Consider the following 13,473-nt stretch of genomic DNA (forward strand, 5'->3'; position numbering starts at 1 on the left):
CAGATTAAAAAAAATTACATTGCCAAATAATTTTCAATATTTCTCTAACATTTAATATTCTCTTTTCTTACCTCCATTGCCATTATAAGTCTCCATCCTTTTTCACTTTGAGCATTACCAATTTTAAATTTCTTTTTTTTTTTGGTCACTGGCTTTTTTTTGTTTTCAAATGATCATTTCACACATTTACAACTTCCTTTTTTTAAAAAAATTGCTTATTATAATTCCTATAATTCCCTATTATTCCCGGTCATTCATTTAGTATGATACTAGTATGCAATTTAGTTCTAAGAAAACGCAAAATAGTGAAAGTGAAAGGGAAATATGTGAAACATATTGAGAAACCTGTTGATGAAATCTTATATTTTGACAGGTCAGAAATGAACTTATCTCCGTCAAACGTTGACGCGCTCGCCGGTGACCGTGTTTCCATTCAGCACGCGGCCATGACAACATATTCATTTCCATGGATCAGTGGAGTTGCTATGGTTATTGCTGATGAATCACTGCCAGTTATTCTCCATACAGCACAATGACACCACAACGAAAATAGACCCACGGGAATCATCGTTGGAGGCGTCAATGGAAACAAAGCATATTTTCATGCACCGTTTCGTTGTGAATAGTTTGACTTTAATTAAAAAAAGAAAAATTACTACCCCGATTTGTTAAACGTACCGTGATTTATTACTGAAGAAAAAAAAAAAAACTTGGATAATAAAACTAAAAAGGATATCTGTTACAGGGGACATTTACAAATTTGTGCCACTCAGCGTCCATATATGTGTGTGTGTGTGTGTGTGTGAGCGGTGCAGAGGTGTGACAGCGTGCTGGGAGAAGAGTTCTTTTTTTCCTTTTAACCCTTTGAAACCTGAGCAAATAGGCATGCTTTCTTAAAAATAATGACTAAAAAATATTAAAAAATGACCAGAAAATTAGTTACAAAAAAATAAATAAAATAAAATAAAATAAAGGAAATGACCTGGAAGAAAATGTGCTATAAGATTATAATATTTTATTAATTTTAAATATGTAATTATGATCTTTATAAATATTGGGGTTTTTTTCCCCAGCCTTTTTCCCCCTAGATTTTTTTTTTTTTGCTGTTTTTCTTCTGATTTCTTTAATTGGGAGAAGCAATGAATAATAAGCAATGAAAGAAGAAATGACTCGAAAATAAGTAAAAGTTTACTAAAAAACCAAAAAAGTAAAAGAAAATTACCTTTTTTTTAAATTTAAGGAAATGACCTGGAAAAAATGAATGTAACATAATTTTAATTATGTAATTACGATGGTTATAATATTGTTTTTTCCCTAGGTTTTTCTGTTTTCCCTAGATTTTCTTTGTGTGTAATTTCTCTGATATTTGAAAAAGGCTCGATTTCCATCAAAAACGTGAAAAAAAGGCAAAGAGTGAGGAAAGAATAAATGACTCAAAAAATTGGCAAGATTGTACTAAAAAAAAAAGAAAATGAGAAAATTACCTGAAAGTTACAAAAAAAAATTAAAGAAATGACCTGGAAAAAATAGTGCTTAAAATTAAAAATGTTAAATATGTAATTATGATTAATTATAAATATTGTTTTTTTTGTTAGGCTACATGCTGATATTTGAGAATGTCTTGATTGAAACTACCGAAAAATTTGCAAGAAATTAGTTTAAAAAAAATAATCATAATAATAAAATAAAAAAATAAAATAAAATAATAAAAACAAAAAAAAAAAAAAAAAAAAAAAAATTAAAAAAAAAGGAAAAAAGGGTTTAAAAAACACGCAAAAAAAGACTTGGCAAAGACTGCTTCAAAATGATATAATTCTGTAACATCATTTTAAATATGTATTTGTGATAATTATAATTGTTTTCGCCTAGCTTTTTTTTTCTTTTTTTTTTGTTTCAAGGGATTTTATATTGCATGCTGGTATTTGTTTTTTTTTTCTCAAAAACACAGGGAAGAGATGAGCAATGACAGAAGTGACCCCAAAGAAAGAAAATAATAATAAAAAAAAAATTTAAAAAGTGGTTAAAAAGGATTAAGGTGACCCTTAAAAAATTACAAAAAAATTTGTAAAAAAAAAAAAAAGAAAGAAAATAATAATAAAATAAAATTATAAAAAGTGCTTAAAACGGACAGAAGTGACCCTGAAAAAAATTACAGAGAAATTTGTAAAAAAAAAAAAGAAAAAAGTGTTTAACATGATTTTAATGTTTCTTTTTTCCTTATTTTTCTCATATAACTGTATAAATCTACTTATTTTTGGCAATTTACAGAACATTTCTTGCCTCGTTGTGTTTTTTTTTTCCGACGGAAATCACACCGATATGCTCAGGGTTCAAAGGTTTACATGTGAAACGGCTTCTGAAAGCAAGAAAAAAAGAGGTCCTGCTTTTAAAGGGTTAAACCCGAGGATGTTCCAGTTTTTCCCTGACGGCGGCAAGTGTCTGGACTTGGTTGGTTAGCGTCCGTGGAAGCGCGTCGGTGTGACGGAGTGGAAGTGCTGCTGCTGTTAGCTGGGCCCCTGCTCTTCCTCCTGCCTCATCCTCTTCCTCAGCTGCTCCCCGATGTCAGACAGAGGGTTCATTTTGGCAGAGAGGGTCTTTACGGCGTCGCTAAACCGGCTGGTCTCCGATTCCCTGAAATAAAAGCAAAACTCGCATGCTCAGGTAAAAAAAAAAAAAAAAAAAGGTAGTTTAATACATGTGATATGAATAATAATGAGAGTTTGGTAATAACACGAAAGGCTGCTTACAGGAGTTTGCGTTTTTGGGACAGTTTCATCTGACTGAAATCTGTGGGATCAGGTCTTTTCACTGGCCTGGAGGAGGAGACGGGACATTTTGACATGCAGGACGAGCAAAACATCGACAGGACATTCAGTACGTCCTACAATCCTAGAAACATCCTGAAATCTTCCTAAAGTCCTAGAAGTGTGCTAAGTTCCTAAAAACTTCCGGAAATCCTAAAAATGTCCTAAGATTCTAGAAATGTCCTAAAATCAAGAGACACTCTAAAATCCTAGAAACGACCTAAATACTAGAAATGTCCTAAAATCCTGGAAACATAGTAAAATCGTAAACTAAACAACGGTCCTAAAATTCTAAAAATGCCCTAAAATCCAAGAAATGTCCTAAAAATTCGAGAAATGTCCCAAAGTCCAAGAAATATCCTAAAATCCTGGAAACGTCCTAAATACTAGAAATGTCCTAAAATCCTGGAAACATAGTAAAATGGTAAACTAAACAAAGGTCCTAAAATTCCAAACATGCCCTAAAATCCAAGAAATGTCCGAAAAATTCGAGAAATGTCCCAAAATCCAAGAAATATCCTAAAATCCTGGAAACGTCCTAAAGTCCTAGAAATGTCCTAAAATCCTAAAAATGTCCCAAGAATCCTACAAACGTCCTAAAAACCCTGGAAACAGTAAAATCCTCAACTCCTAGAAATGTTTTGAAATCCTAGAAAGGTCCCAAAATCCTAAAAATGCCCTAAAATCCAAGAAATGTCCTAAAAATTCTAGAAATGTCCCAAAATCCCAGAAATATCCTGAAATCCTGGAAACATCCTAAAGTCCTAAAATCCTACAAATGTCATAAAATCCAAGAAGTGTCCAAAAATTCTAGAAATATCCTAAAATCCTGGAAATATTCTTAAATCCTAGAATCGTCCTTAAATCCTAGACAAGCCCTAAAATCGGAGAAATTTCCTAAAATCCTAAAAAAAACTTCCTAAAATCCTACAAACATAGTAAAATCCTGGAAACATCCATAAGTCCTAAAATCCTAGAAAGGTCCTAAAATCCAAGAAATGTCCTAAAATTCTAGAAATATCTTGAAATCCTACAATCGTCCCAAAATCCTAAAAATGTCCTAAAATTTCACGCATTCACAAAAATGAGACAGACCGAGGGTCACAGGGACCATGACCTTTGACCACCGAGATATAATCAGTTCATCAGTGAGTCGAGAGAACGCCAAATTTCAGAAAAAAAAGAATTCCTCAAGGTGTTCATGAAATATCAAGTTCACGAGAATGAAACAGATCACAGTGACTTTGACCTATGACCACCAAAATCAACCAGATCATTGTTGAGTCCAACTGGACGTTTGCGCCGAATTTCAAGAAATTCCCCGAAGACATTTAGCATGGAGGCACACGAAAATGTGTTACACCCGTCAAACGCAGCAAAGATGTCATCTCATATTTAATTTAAGAAAAAGACGTGATAATTACGGAGGACTACACCTGAAAATAGGCCGTCCAGTTGGCACTTAATGCTTGCCAGAGGGCACCTTGGTACTCACACTTTGTTTTTCCTGCTCTTGCGTCGAGCGGTGGGGACTGTGGCGACGGGGGCGACGAGCTTAGAGAGCTCCGGCAGGGCGTCGGCCAGCGGCCTCATGTCCCCCACCACGGGCGTGGCTTGTCTGCGGGCCTCGGCCGCTTGCTGCTCCTTGGCCTGTTTAATGGAGCTGATCTCTGAGAGCCGGCAGAGGAACACAGAGTATTTGTATCAGTTAAGTCGATGTATTTTAAGATGGGGCGTTCCGCGACAAAACCCGCCGCTGGGCTCGAGGTCTTGACTCCTTAAACCCCCAAAAATTTAGTTCAAAAACCAAATTCGAAATTTTAACTAAAAAAAGTTGAAAATTTCGAACTTCCGGAGTTCTTGTTGCTGCTTAGCGACGCTTTCAGTTGTTTCTGTTTTCTATTTATTTACTCTATGTTATACAACCCCAATTCCAAAAAATGTGGGACTTGGTGTAAAATAGGCGTGGTCCTAAAATAATATCACAATTTTTACAGTATTCTTCGTAATATGACAAAATACGGAAAAATACTGTATTATTTGAAGAACATATAATTGCAATGAAATATGTTTTCAACATTTCTTTGTCAGCATAAATGTAACGTTTGACTTGAAACATTCAGTAAAAAAATGAATTTCTTTAGTTGGCAAACAACAGAGTGCGGTTCAGATTCTACACGCAAAGGTATGGTAATCTTGACGAATTACGGAAAAAAAAACATAGTATCTGACGAGTCTACATTTCATATTGTTGGGCATCATGGACATCATGTCCTCTGGGCTTAAGAGGAAAAGGACCATCCAGATTGTTAACGGTTCAAAGTTCAAAGCGTCTGTGAAGACACCGTGAATGCTGATAGTTGCATACGGGTTTTGGAGCATCATAAGCTGCCATCCTGACAAGGACTTTTGCGGGGACGTCGCCTCTTATCAGAGCGAGAAAATGAGACACATTCTGAACTTGTTCCAACAATGTGGTACACCCCCCCCCACCCTCCCCCATCTCTCTATGGTGCTCTAGCATCCAGTCTAGTCTCCGTCCTTGTCTCAGTCGTGATCAGTGTCCTAGAAAGGACTAGATAACCCACGCTGGTCAAACTCTGCTGTCCCTACTCATGCCCATAACCAAAAGAAGGTAATATTTCTTCCGAATTTTTCTGAAAACTGTCAGCAGTGGAGTCGGGTTTCAGCAGGACTGAGCCGCGGAGCCATTAGCACCTAATTATACGCCTGAACAGGATACGTGTTGTGTTACCCAGGAATTGATTGGCTCAGCAGCAGGCTTCAGTTACAGGCCTGATCGCAATTATGAGAAATGATGGCGGCGTCATGATGTTGGGGAGAGGATTTATAATTAGAGAGACCAAAAGACGGACCCGAAAAGCTCCAAATTCAGCGACTCGCTCGTCTATCAGCAAAAATAACTCGTTTTTCAACTGGCAAACAAATATTAATGAAAACCTTAGATATTGCTGGTGTTGTTGACGAGTGACTTTTTTTAGGGAATATTTTCCGCAGCGGATTGATTTGATTTCTCTGAAAAATATCTGAAGCAGGTGATGAGGCGTGGACCATAAATTAGCGAAAAATTAGTAAAAACCTTACAAGAAAATTACCTGAAAAAAAAACAAAAAACATAAAGTGCTAAAAAATAATTTTGAAAAATGTATATATTTATTTCCGTAACCTAAATTCAAATATATAATTATAATCATGAATTTGATTTATCCACATTTATTTCTGTAAGGAAATTAGTAAAAAGTTACAAGGAAAATTCCCTGAAAATAAGCAAAAAAATAAAATGAATAATAATTATTAATAATAACAATAACAATAATAATAATAATAATAATAATAATAATAATAATAATAATAATAATAATAATGATAATAATAATAATAATAATGATAAATACAAATAAATGAAGATAAAAAATTATTATTAATCCAAAATGCTGAAAAAAAAAATCCCCCATACTCTAAATTTAAATATATAATTATAATAATTATAAATAGTGTTTTTGTACATTTTCCATATTTTTCTAATTGTGCGTAAACTCACTGTTGAGCCATCGCTCCCTCCTCTCCTTCATCTTCTCTTTCTTAGGCTTGACTTTCTTCTCTTCTGGGACTGTGAACACACACACACACACACACACACACACACACACACACACACACACACACACACACACACACACACAGAGTTACATGACAGCACAAGCCCACTACAATGACGTGGACACACCAAAAGTGTACAATCGTTTTCTAATTTCATTGAGTTCATACTTTTAACATATGTCAGGCCTAATCATAAATATAAAATTTTCATTTTTTTGTTTGAATTTTGACCCTTTAAATGCCATTTTTTAGGTCTTGATGCTGCTATGTTTTTTAAAAAAAAAAAAATAAAAAACTAATGATCTTGAATATATTACATGTACAATAAATCACACAAAATTTAGTAAAAAAATAATTTAAAAAATAAAAAAATTTAAAAAACGAATTAATAAAAATAGAAAAAAAATTAAGTAAAATTAATTATTAAATTATTGGAAAAGAAATAAACTTTTCCCAAGCTGGAAAAGGGCTTAAAATATAATAATTCTGTGACATATTTTTAAATATGTAATAAGATAATTAGCTAGAAACATTTTTTCTAATTTTCTAAATATACTAATTTCTTGCGAGTTACTTATTGCCTTTTTCCCGATGTTTTAGGTTACAAAGGGTTAATCTTCTGTTTGCAGTGTAAAGGGTTAACACTGACAAGAGGACCATGATGTAAAAAGCACACGGCTGGCGTGAGGAAGACGCACAATGAGCCGAGAATCATGGGAAAAACACCACACCAACAATAACATGAGCACTGCTACTGCTGTCCACCCACTTCCTGTCTGTCCTCTGTGTCCTCTCACTGATAGAGACGTCTGACTGTGGATTGGACATCTAAAAAAGCCATGAGCATGTCTTCCTGTTTTGGAAAAATCTCCTGCTACACAGGAAGTGATGCTTTGTGTTCCTGGCGGGGAGCAGCGGGTTGTTCAGACAACACGAGTTTGAAAATATCGTCAGTGCATCGTTCTGAAATTAGAAACAATCATGAAAACGGATTTTTTTCTAATAAAACTACAATTTTATTCTGGAAAAATTATGAATATTTCCTGTTAAATTCCAACTTTTTTTTCCACGTGAAATTTTTATTTTTTTCTCATAAAATTAGGACTTTTTTCACATTATCAGTTTATTCTCTTAATGTTACGACTATCTTTGTCATAAAATTACAGTTTTATTCTCATAAAATTATGACTTTAATCTCATAAAATTATGACTTTAATCTCATAAAATTTCGACTTTTTTTCACATAAAATTACGCCTTTTTTCGCATAAAATTACAACTTTATTCTCATAATATTACGTTTTTTTTCACATAAAATGATGCCTTTTTCACATAAAATTCCAGCTTTATTCTCATAAAATCACTACTTTATTCTCATAAAATTATGATTTTTCTTTCTCATAAAATCACGCATTTTTTCCATATGAAACTACAACTTTCTTCATGTAAAATTACAAATTTATTCTCATAAAATTACGAATTTTATTCTCATGCTATTCTGACTCTTTTTCTCAGAGAAAATTTTCTTATTTCTCAAGAAAATTACAACTTTTTTTCCCATTAAAATTACAACTTTATTCTTGTGATATTATGAGTTTACTCTCATAAAATTACAAATTTATTCTCATAAAATTACGATTTTTATTCTCATGCTATTCTGACTTTTTTTCCCCGAAAACTACTACTTTATTTCTCAAGAAAATTACAACTTTTTTTCCCATAACATTACAATTTTATTCTTATACAGTAACAACTTTTTTCTTGTAAAAATTACAACTTTATTCTCATAAAAATACAACTTTTTTTTCTCATAAAATTGCAACTTTTTTTTCTCATAAAAATACAACTTTACCCCTGTGATATTATGAGTTTACTCTCATAAAATTACACCTTCTTGCCCCATAAAAATACAACTTCATTCTTGTAATATTATGACTGTCTAAATAAAATGACATCATATTACATTACTATTTTCTCATAGTATTAAAACTTTTTTCTCAAAGTCTCATGTGCTTATTATTTATGTCAGCTCCATCAACACTTAAACATTTGGTGATTCAGCTTTTAGCTGTTGTGCTCCAAAATGCTGGAACAGAGCTGCAAATATTGACACGTTGGCTTTTGCGTCGTGCCGTACTGTCAATTTTTTTTTTTTTTTAAAGATCATTTTTTGGGCATTTTTGGCTTCGTTAGATCGGACAGATCAAAAACACGAAAGGGGGAGACAGAGGGGACGCAGCAAAGGGCCACGAGTTGGGATTGAACCCGTGGCTTTTACTGATTTTTTTTAAAAAAAAATACATATTGGATGTGGATTAATGACACAAATGTCCCTTTTTTTTAAAAAATAAATGAATAACAAATGACAAATTGATTGTATAGCACACAGTGGTGTATGTATTTGGGGTTTTTACTCCCTGGATGCTTTTATCTGTACTGCAGCATTTAACAGCACAAGTGTTTGTGCTGCTGTTTGCGGAGAGAGAACAGGCAAAGATAGGCATCTGCTGCTGACTACAAATGTGGGCAGAGGTGGAGAAATATCATCTTTCTTTTGTGGGGGGGCGGTCATTTGTGTTTGTGGAGCAGGGGGTGGGGATGTGGGAGGGTGCTTTACCACCACTCGGCTCCCATTGGGAGCATCGTCTTCCCGCTGTTAGGTGAAATGGATAGCTGTGATTACGGCCCCCCCCGTCACCCGCCAACCTTCACAGCCCCACATCCTACCGGGCTCAGCACCCGGCCTCGACTCCTCACCTTCCTGCACCTTCTGGACCGAACGCGCAGCTTGGATCTAAGACGCAGAAGCGGGCACATGTGGTGTTTTTAAGTATTCAGACTTTATTTTATCTCGTGAGCCCTCTCAGGTCTTCTGGCGGTGGTCTTCTGATAGTCCCAAAAGTTCAAACAAAAACTGGCGAAGCATCCTTTTATAACTGATTTTTTTAAATCAATTTTATAAATGTTGTTTTTATTTTATATTGATTTTTTTAATACATTTTTTTTACATTTTTTTTTTACTTTGTGCTGCTATCTTATCATTTACCTCTTATTTACGGTTTGAGTATTTAACTTGTTTTTTTTTTTTATTATAACTATTATTATTTTACTAATTTATTTACTTGTTTATTTATTTTTTTGTACACGTTCCTTTATGGATTCAACATCGGGAATTCGTTTCCAATAAAAGGGTAACTGATTTAAATGAAATACACACATTCTGTTGTGTGTTGAGCATCACTCGACTGTCCTCTCGGAGTGTCTCCGAAATGCCGGTGATGGTGTGGACATATGAAATGTAGGAATGTCAATCACTCTGGACCCCCTTGGTGAGGACTTAATGTCTGTGACAATGAAATATGGCTAAAAGTCGTTTCGGGGGGCCTGTGTGTAAATGACAAGAGTGAATATTTCAATTTCCCCTGCTGGATTAATAACGTACATAAAATTTTTAAAAAAATAATAAAATAAAAAACAAGTCGATATATCAATTATCGGGATTTTTTTTCCATATTGGAACAAAAACAAAGACCTTTACACAAACTCATCCTTTAAAAGTGATCCCGTCGCTACAGTGATAATGACAGTAAGCTCTTAAAACGAGAGTGTCCCCTAACGTAAGACAAGCACGCGCATCGGTGTCTTCCAATTAAAGCAAGGAAACACTGATGCAGCTGAACCTTCAGCTCATGCAATGAACTAAATTTAGAGCGCGCCTGCTCTATAAATAGCAGTGTGCCGTTGTCAAGTGAGGCTTCATCAGCAGGGCGTGCTTAGCAACCGTATCCATCGCTCCCCTTTTTTCAGACTCATCCCCGGCGCTTTGATTATTATTACATATTTCTGTTGCACACATAAATCCCCAAAAAAAAACCTTCACTGGAGTCAGCTGTGATGCAGCAGGACTATCACAAGCCTGAGGCGCTATCTAGTGGCCAGAGAAAGAACTGCTACAGCCACTCTGTGTATTAACTGTAAGAAGTTTGTGAATTCAGTGCCATTATACACTGATAAACCCCCACATTATTACAGAATAATATGAGGGGAGAAGATTTATTTTTTTTTTTTAATTTTTACTGGAGTTGTTGTTTTATTGTTTATCTATTTATTTTCTTATAATTTTGGCTGTGTTCTGAGGTGCTATCAAGTGGCCAGAGAAAGAACTGCTACAGCCACTCTGTGTATTAACTGTAAGAAGTTTGTGAATTCAGTGCCATTATACACTGATAAACCCCTACATTATTACAGAATAATATGAGGGGAGAAGATTTAATTTTTTTAATTTTTACTGGAGTTGTTGTTTCATTGTTTATTTATTTATTTTTTAAATAATTTTGGCTGTGTTCATGCATGCGGTATCACACTGTCACAATATCGCTGTTAATCATCCACATATCCAAGGTTGTCATTATCAAAAAATAAAGAAATGCTACCTTTGCATGTGATATATTGAAAATAATTCTTTTTTTGGGGGGGAGGGGGGCATCATGATAAAAAACCTAGCATTTAAAATGATTAAATGTCAGAAAATTAATGGATGTTTGATATTTATGATCAGGACTGATGTTGGTTAAAAAGACTTAACTCAGCGAAAGTATTAATGCATAAAAAAAATGCTGTTGCCATTAAACATCAACATATCCCAGGCTGTGATAATCAGAAATAATAATATTCTGCTTAACGTGGTATATTGAAAATAATTCATTTTTTTGTATTTTTTTTCTTTTCTTCTGAAACCATAGTGACAACATGACAAAAACTTGGCATTGAAAGGGCTATAATTCTGAAAAAAAAAAGAAAATCATAACAATCATTTGTTGGATTTTAGGACATCTTTTCAGGATTTTGAGACATTTGTTGGATTTTAGGACGTTTCTGGGATTTTGAGACACTTCGAGGACATCAGGGCATTTTTAGGATTTTAGGACATTTGTTGGATTATAGGATGTTTCTGGCATTTTAGGACACTTCAAGCACTTTAGGACATTTCAAGGGTTTTAGGGCATTTTTAGGACAATTCTAGGATTGTAGACCACTTCAAGGATTTTGGGACATTTCTCCGATTTTAGAACATTTCTAGGATTTTAGATAGTTAGATAGTTCTCAGGATTTTAGGAAGTTTCTTGGACGTTTTGTAGGATTTCAGGGCATTTTTTGGATTTTAGGACCATTCTGGGATATTGGGACATTTGTTGAATTTAAGGATGTTTCTAGGACCTTAGGACCATTCTAAGTTTTTAGGACACTTCATGTATTTTAGGACATTTCTAGGATTTTAGGACCTATTTTTAGGACCATTCTGGGATATTGGGACATTTGTTGAATTTAAGGATGTTTCTAGGACCTTAGGACCATTCTAAGTTTTTAGAACACTTCATGTATTTTAGGACATGTCTAAGATTTTAGGACCTATTTTTAGGACCATTTTGGAATATTGGGACATATGTTGAATTTAAGGATGTTTCTAGGACCTTAGAAACATTCTAAGTTTTTAGGACGCTTCATGGATTTTAGGACATTTCTAAGATTTCAGGACCTATTTAGGATTGTCGGACATTGGAGATTTTTGTGCATTTCTAGGCTTTTCGGGACTTAAACTGATTATCGCAGCAATGCACTGAGCACTAACAGACAGGTTGAGCCTAATCTAATGTCTTAGAGTCTTACCTTTCTTAGCAGGTACTGGAACATCTGGAGGATCCTCAAACTTGAGCGTTTGTACCAAGGCCTCCGGAGTAATGTTAGTGCCGGCAAAGATCCCGGACTGGAAGATCCCCGCTCCCAGAACCTGTCAGGTTCACAGCAGAAGGAAAGAAGTCAATCAAAGCAGCTCTGCACCACATTTTCAGATCTGATTTACCTCAAAGAAGGAGCGAGACTTTCAAAATAAAGCTCAAATTCCATACACAAGCATTGTACCGATCCGTGTTTACACGTATTTGTGTGATTTGTTGATTCACAGATTCTGAGATAAATAAGTTGTGTTGTAATAACGGACCTGTTTGACGTGTTTGGAGGTTTCACTCTTGGTGTTCGGTGTTGTGTTGTGGAGCTCCGCGGCTATAGGCGCAGGAGGAGCAGGAAATGGAGCAGGAGGAGCAGGAGTTTTAAGTGAGCTCGGCGTGTCGAGCTTCACCGCCTCCTGGTGCAGTTTTTGGCGGACGTGTTTAATCTTCCCCACCATGTTTAAAAGCAGCCGGGAGAAGTTAAACTCGGGTGGTTGTGTGTTTCTGTTGCGGGCAGCGTGGGACCGCGGCAAGTCAGCGACGCCAACACCGGAAGTGGACGCGCTCCACTTTCAAATTTAAATTTCAAGCGTTGTGTTTTTAGCAACCGTCCTTGTTTTAAAAAACATATTTAAACGGGAGACGTCACTCCTTTGCGTCGTGTGTTTTTTTTTTTATTTGTTTACTTATTTTCCGTATCTTGTATGAGCTATATATTTAGCTAATGCTATGCTATTTAGCATTCGGGGCTAATATGTTTAGCACTCTAATTTAAACATTCACTGTGCCACGCACGTGCTAAGTTTATTTCCTGTTTTTCATAAAACACCGCTAAAAAAAACAACAAATAAAAAAACACATTCACGTATTAATAAAAGTTTTACTCTGAAGTATATTCCGGAAGTTCACGTTGCTATTTCAGTTAGCTTGACAGTGTTGACATGACAGCGTGCGTGACTTGTGTTTCCACTTAGTGGCTCGGTGGGAAACAGTAGAGGGGAGAAAGTTCCGCTGTTATGGTTCCGGCTCCCAACTAAAAGGCAATTAATAATTAACAATTAACAATTAATAAATGGCTTTGTTTACTATCGATGGTAGTATCGATGGAAATCGATGGTTGTCAAGGCAAATATTGTGTATAAAAAATAAAAAACCTGAGATTTTTCATGCAATAATTTCTGTTTAAAATGTCTTTATATATAAATTATTTATCATTTATTTATTTATATATAAATTATTTATTATTTATTTATTATATAAAATATTATTATTAATTAATTCATTTAAATTATTTATTTTAAAAAAAAACATGAACTGGTCTCCT

General features: G+C 34.7%; 1 protein-coding gene across 1 annotated transcript; it reads right to left on the reverse strand.

Annotated features, from left to right (window-relative positions):
• Positions 1 to 2,182: 2,182 nt before the first annotated feature.
• On the reverse strand, positions 2,183 to 12,712 carry slx9 (SLX9 ribosome biogenesis factor). The gene is made up of 6 exons (XM_088074659.1): positions 12,422 to 12,712; positions 12,091 to 12,211; positions 6,367 to 6,435; positions 4,300 to 4,474; positions 2,748 to 2,813; positions 2,183 to 2,631 (listed from the first exon to the last, which is right to left on the reverse strand). The coding sequence occupies exons 1-6, from the start codon at positions 12,605 to 12,607 to the stop codon at positions 2,505 to 2,507; spliced, it is 744 nt and encodes a 247-aa protein (XP_087930785.1). The 5' UTR covers positions 12,608 to 12,712; the 3' UTR covers positions 2,183 to 2,504.
• Between the last annotated feature and the right edge of the window lie 761 nt (positions 12,713 to 13,473).

This window comes from Plectropomus leopardus, chromosome 24 (assembly GCF_026936395.1).
Source record: "Plectropomus leopardus strain MGB_pleo_1.0 chromosome 24, ASM2693639v1, whole genome shotgun sequence".
NCBI lineage: Eukaryota > Metazoa > Chordata > Actinopteri > Perciformes > Serranidae > Plectropomus > Plectropomus leopardus.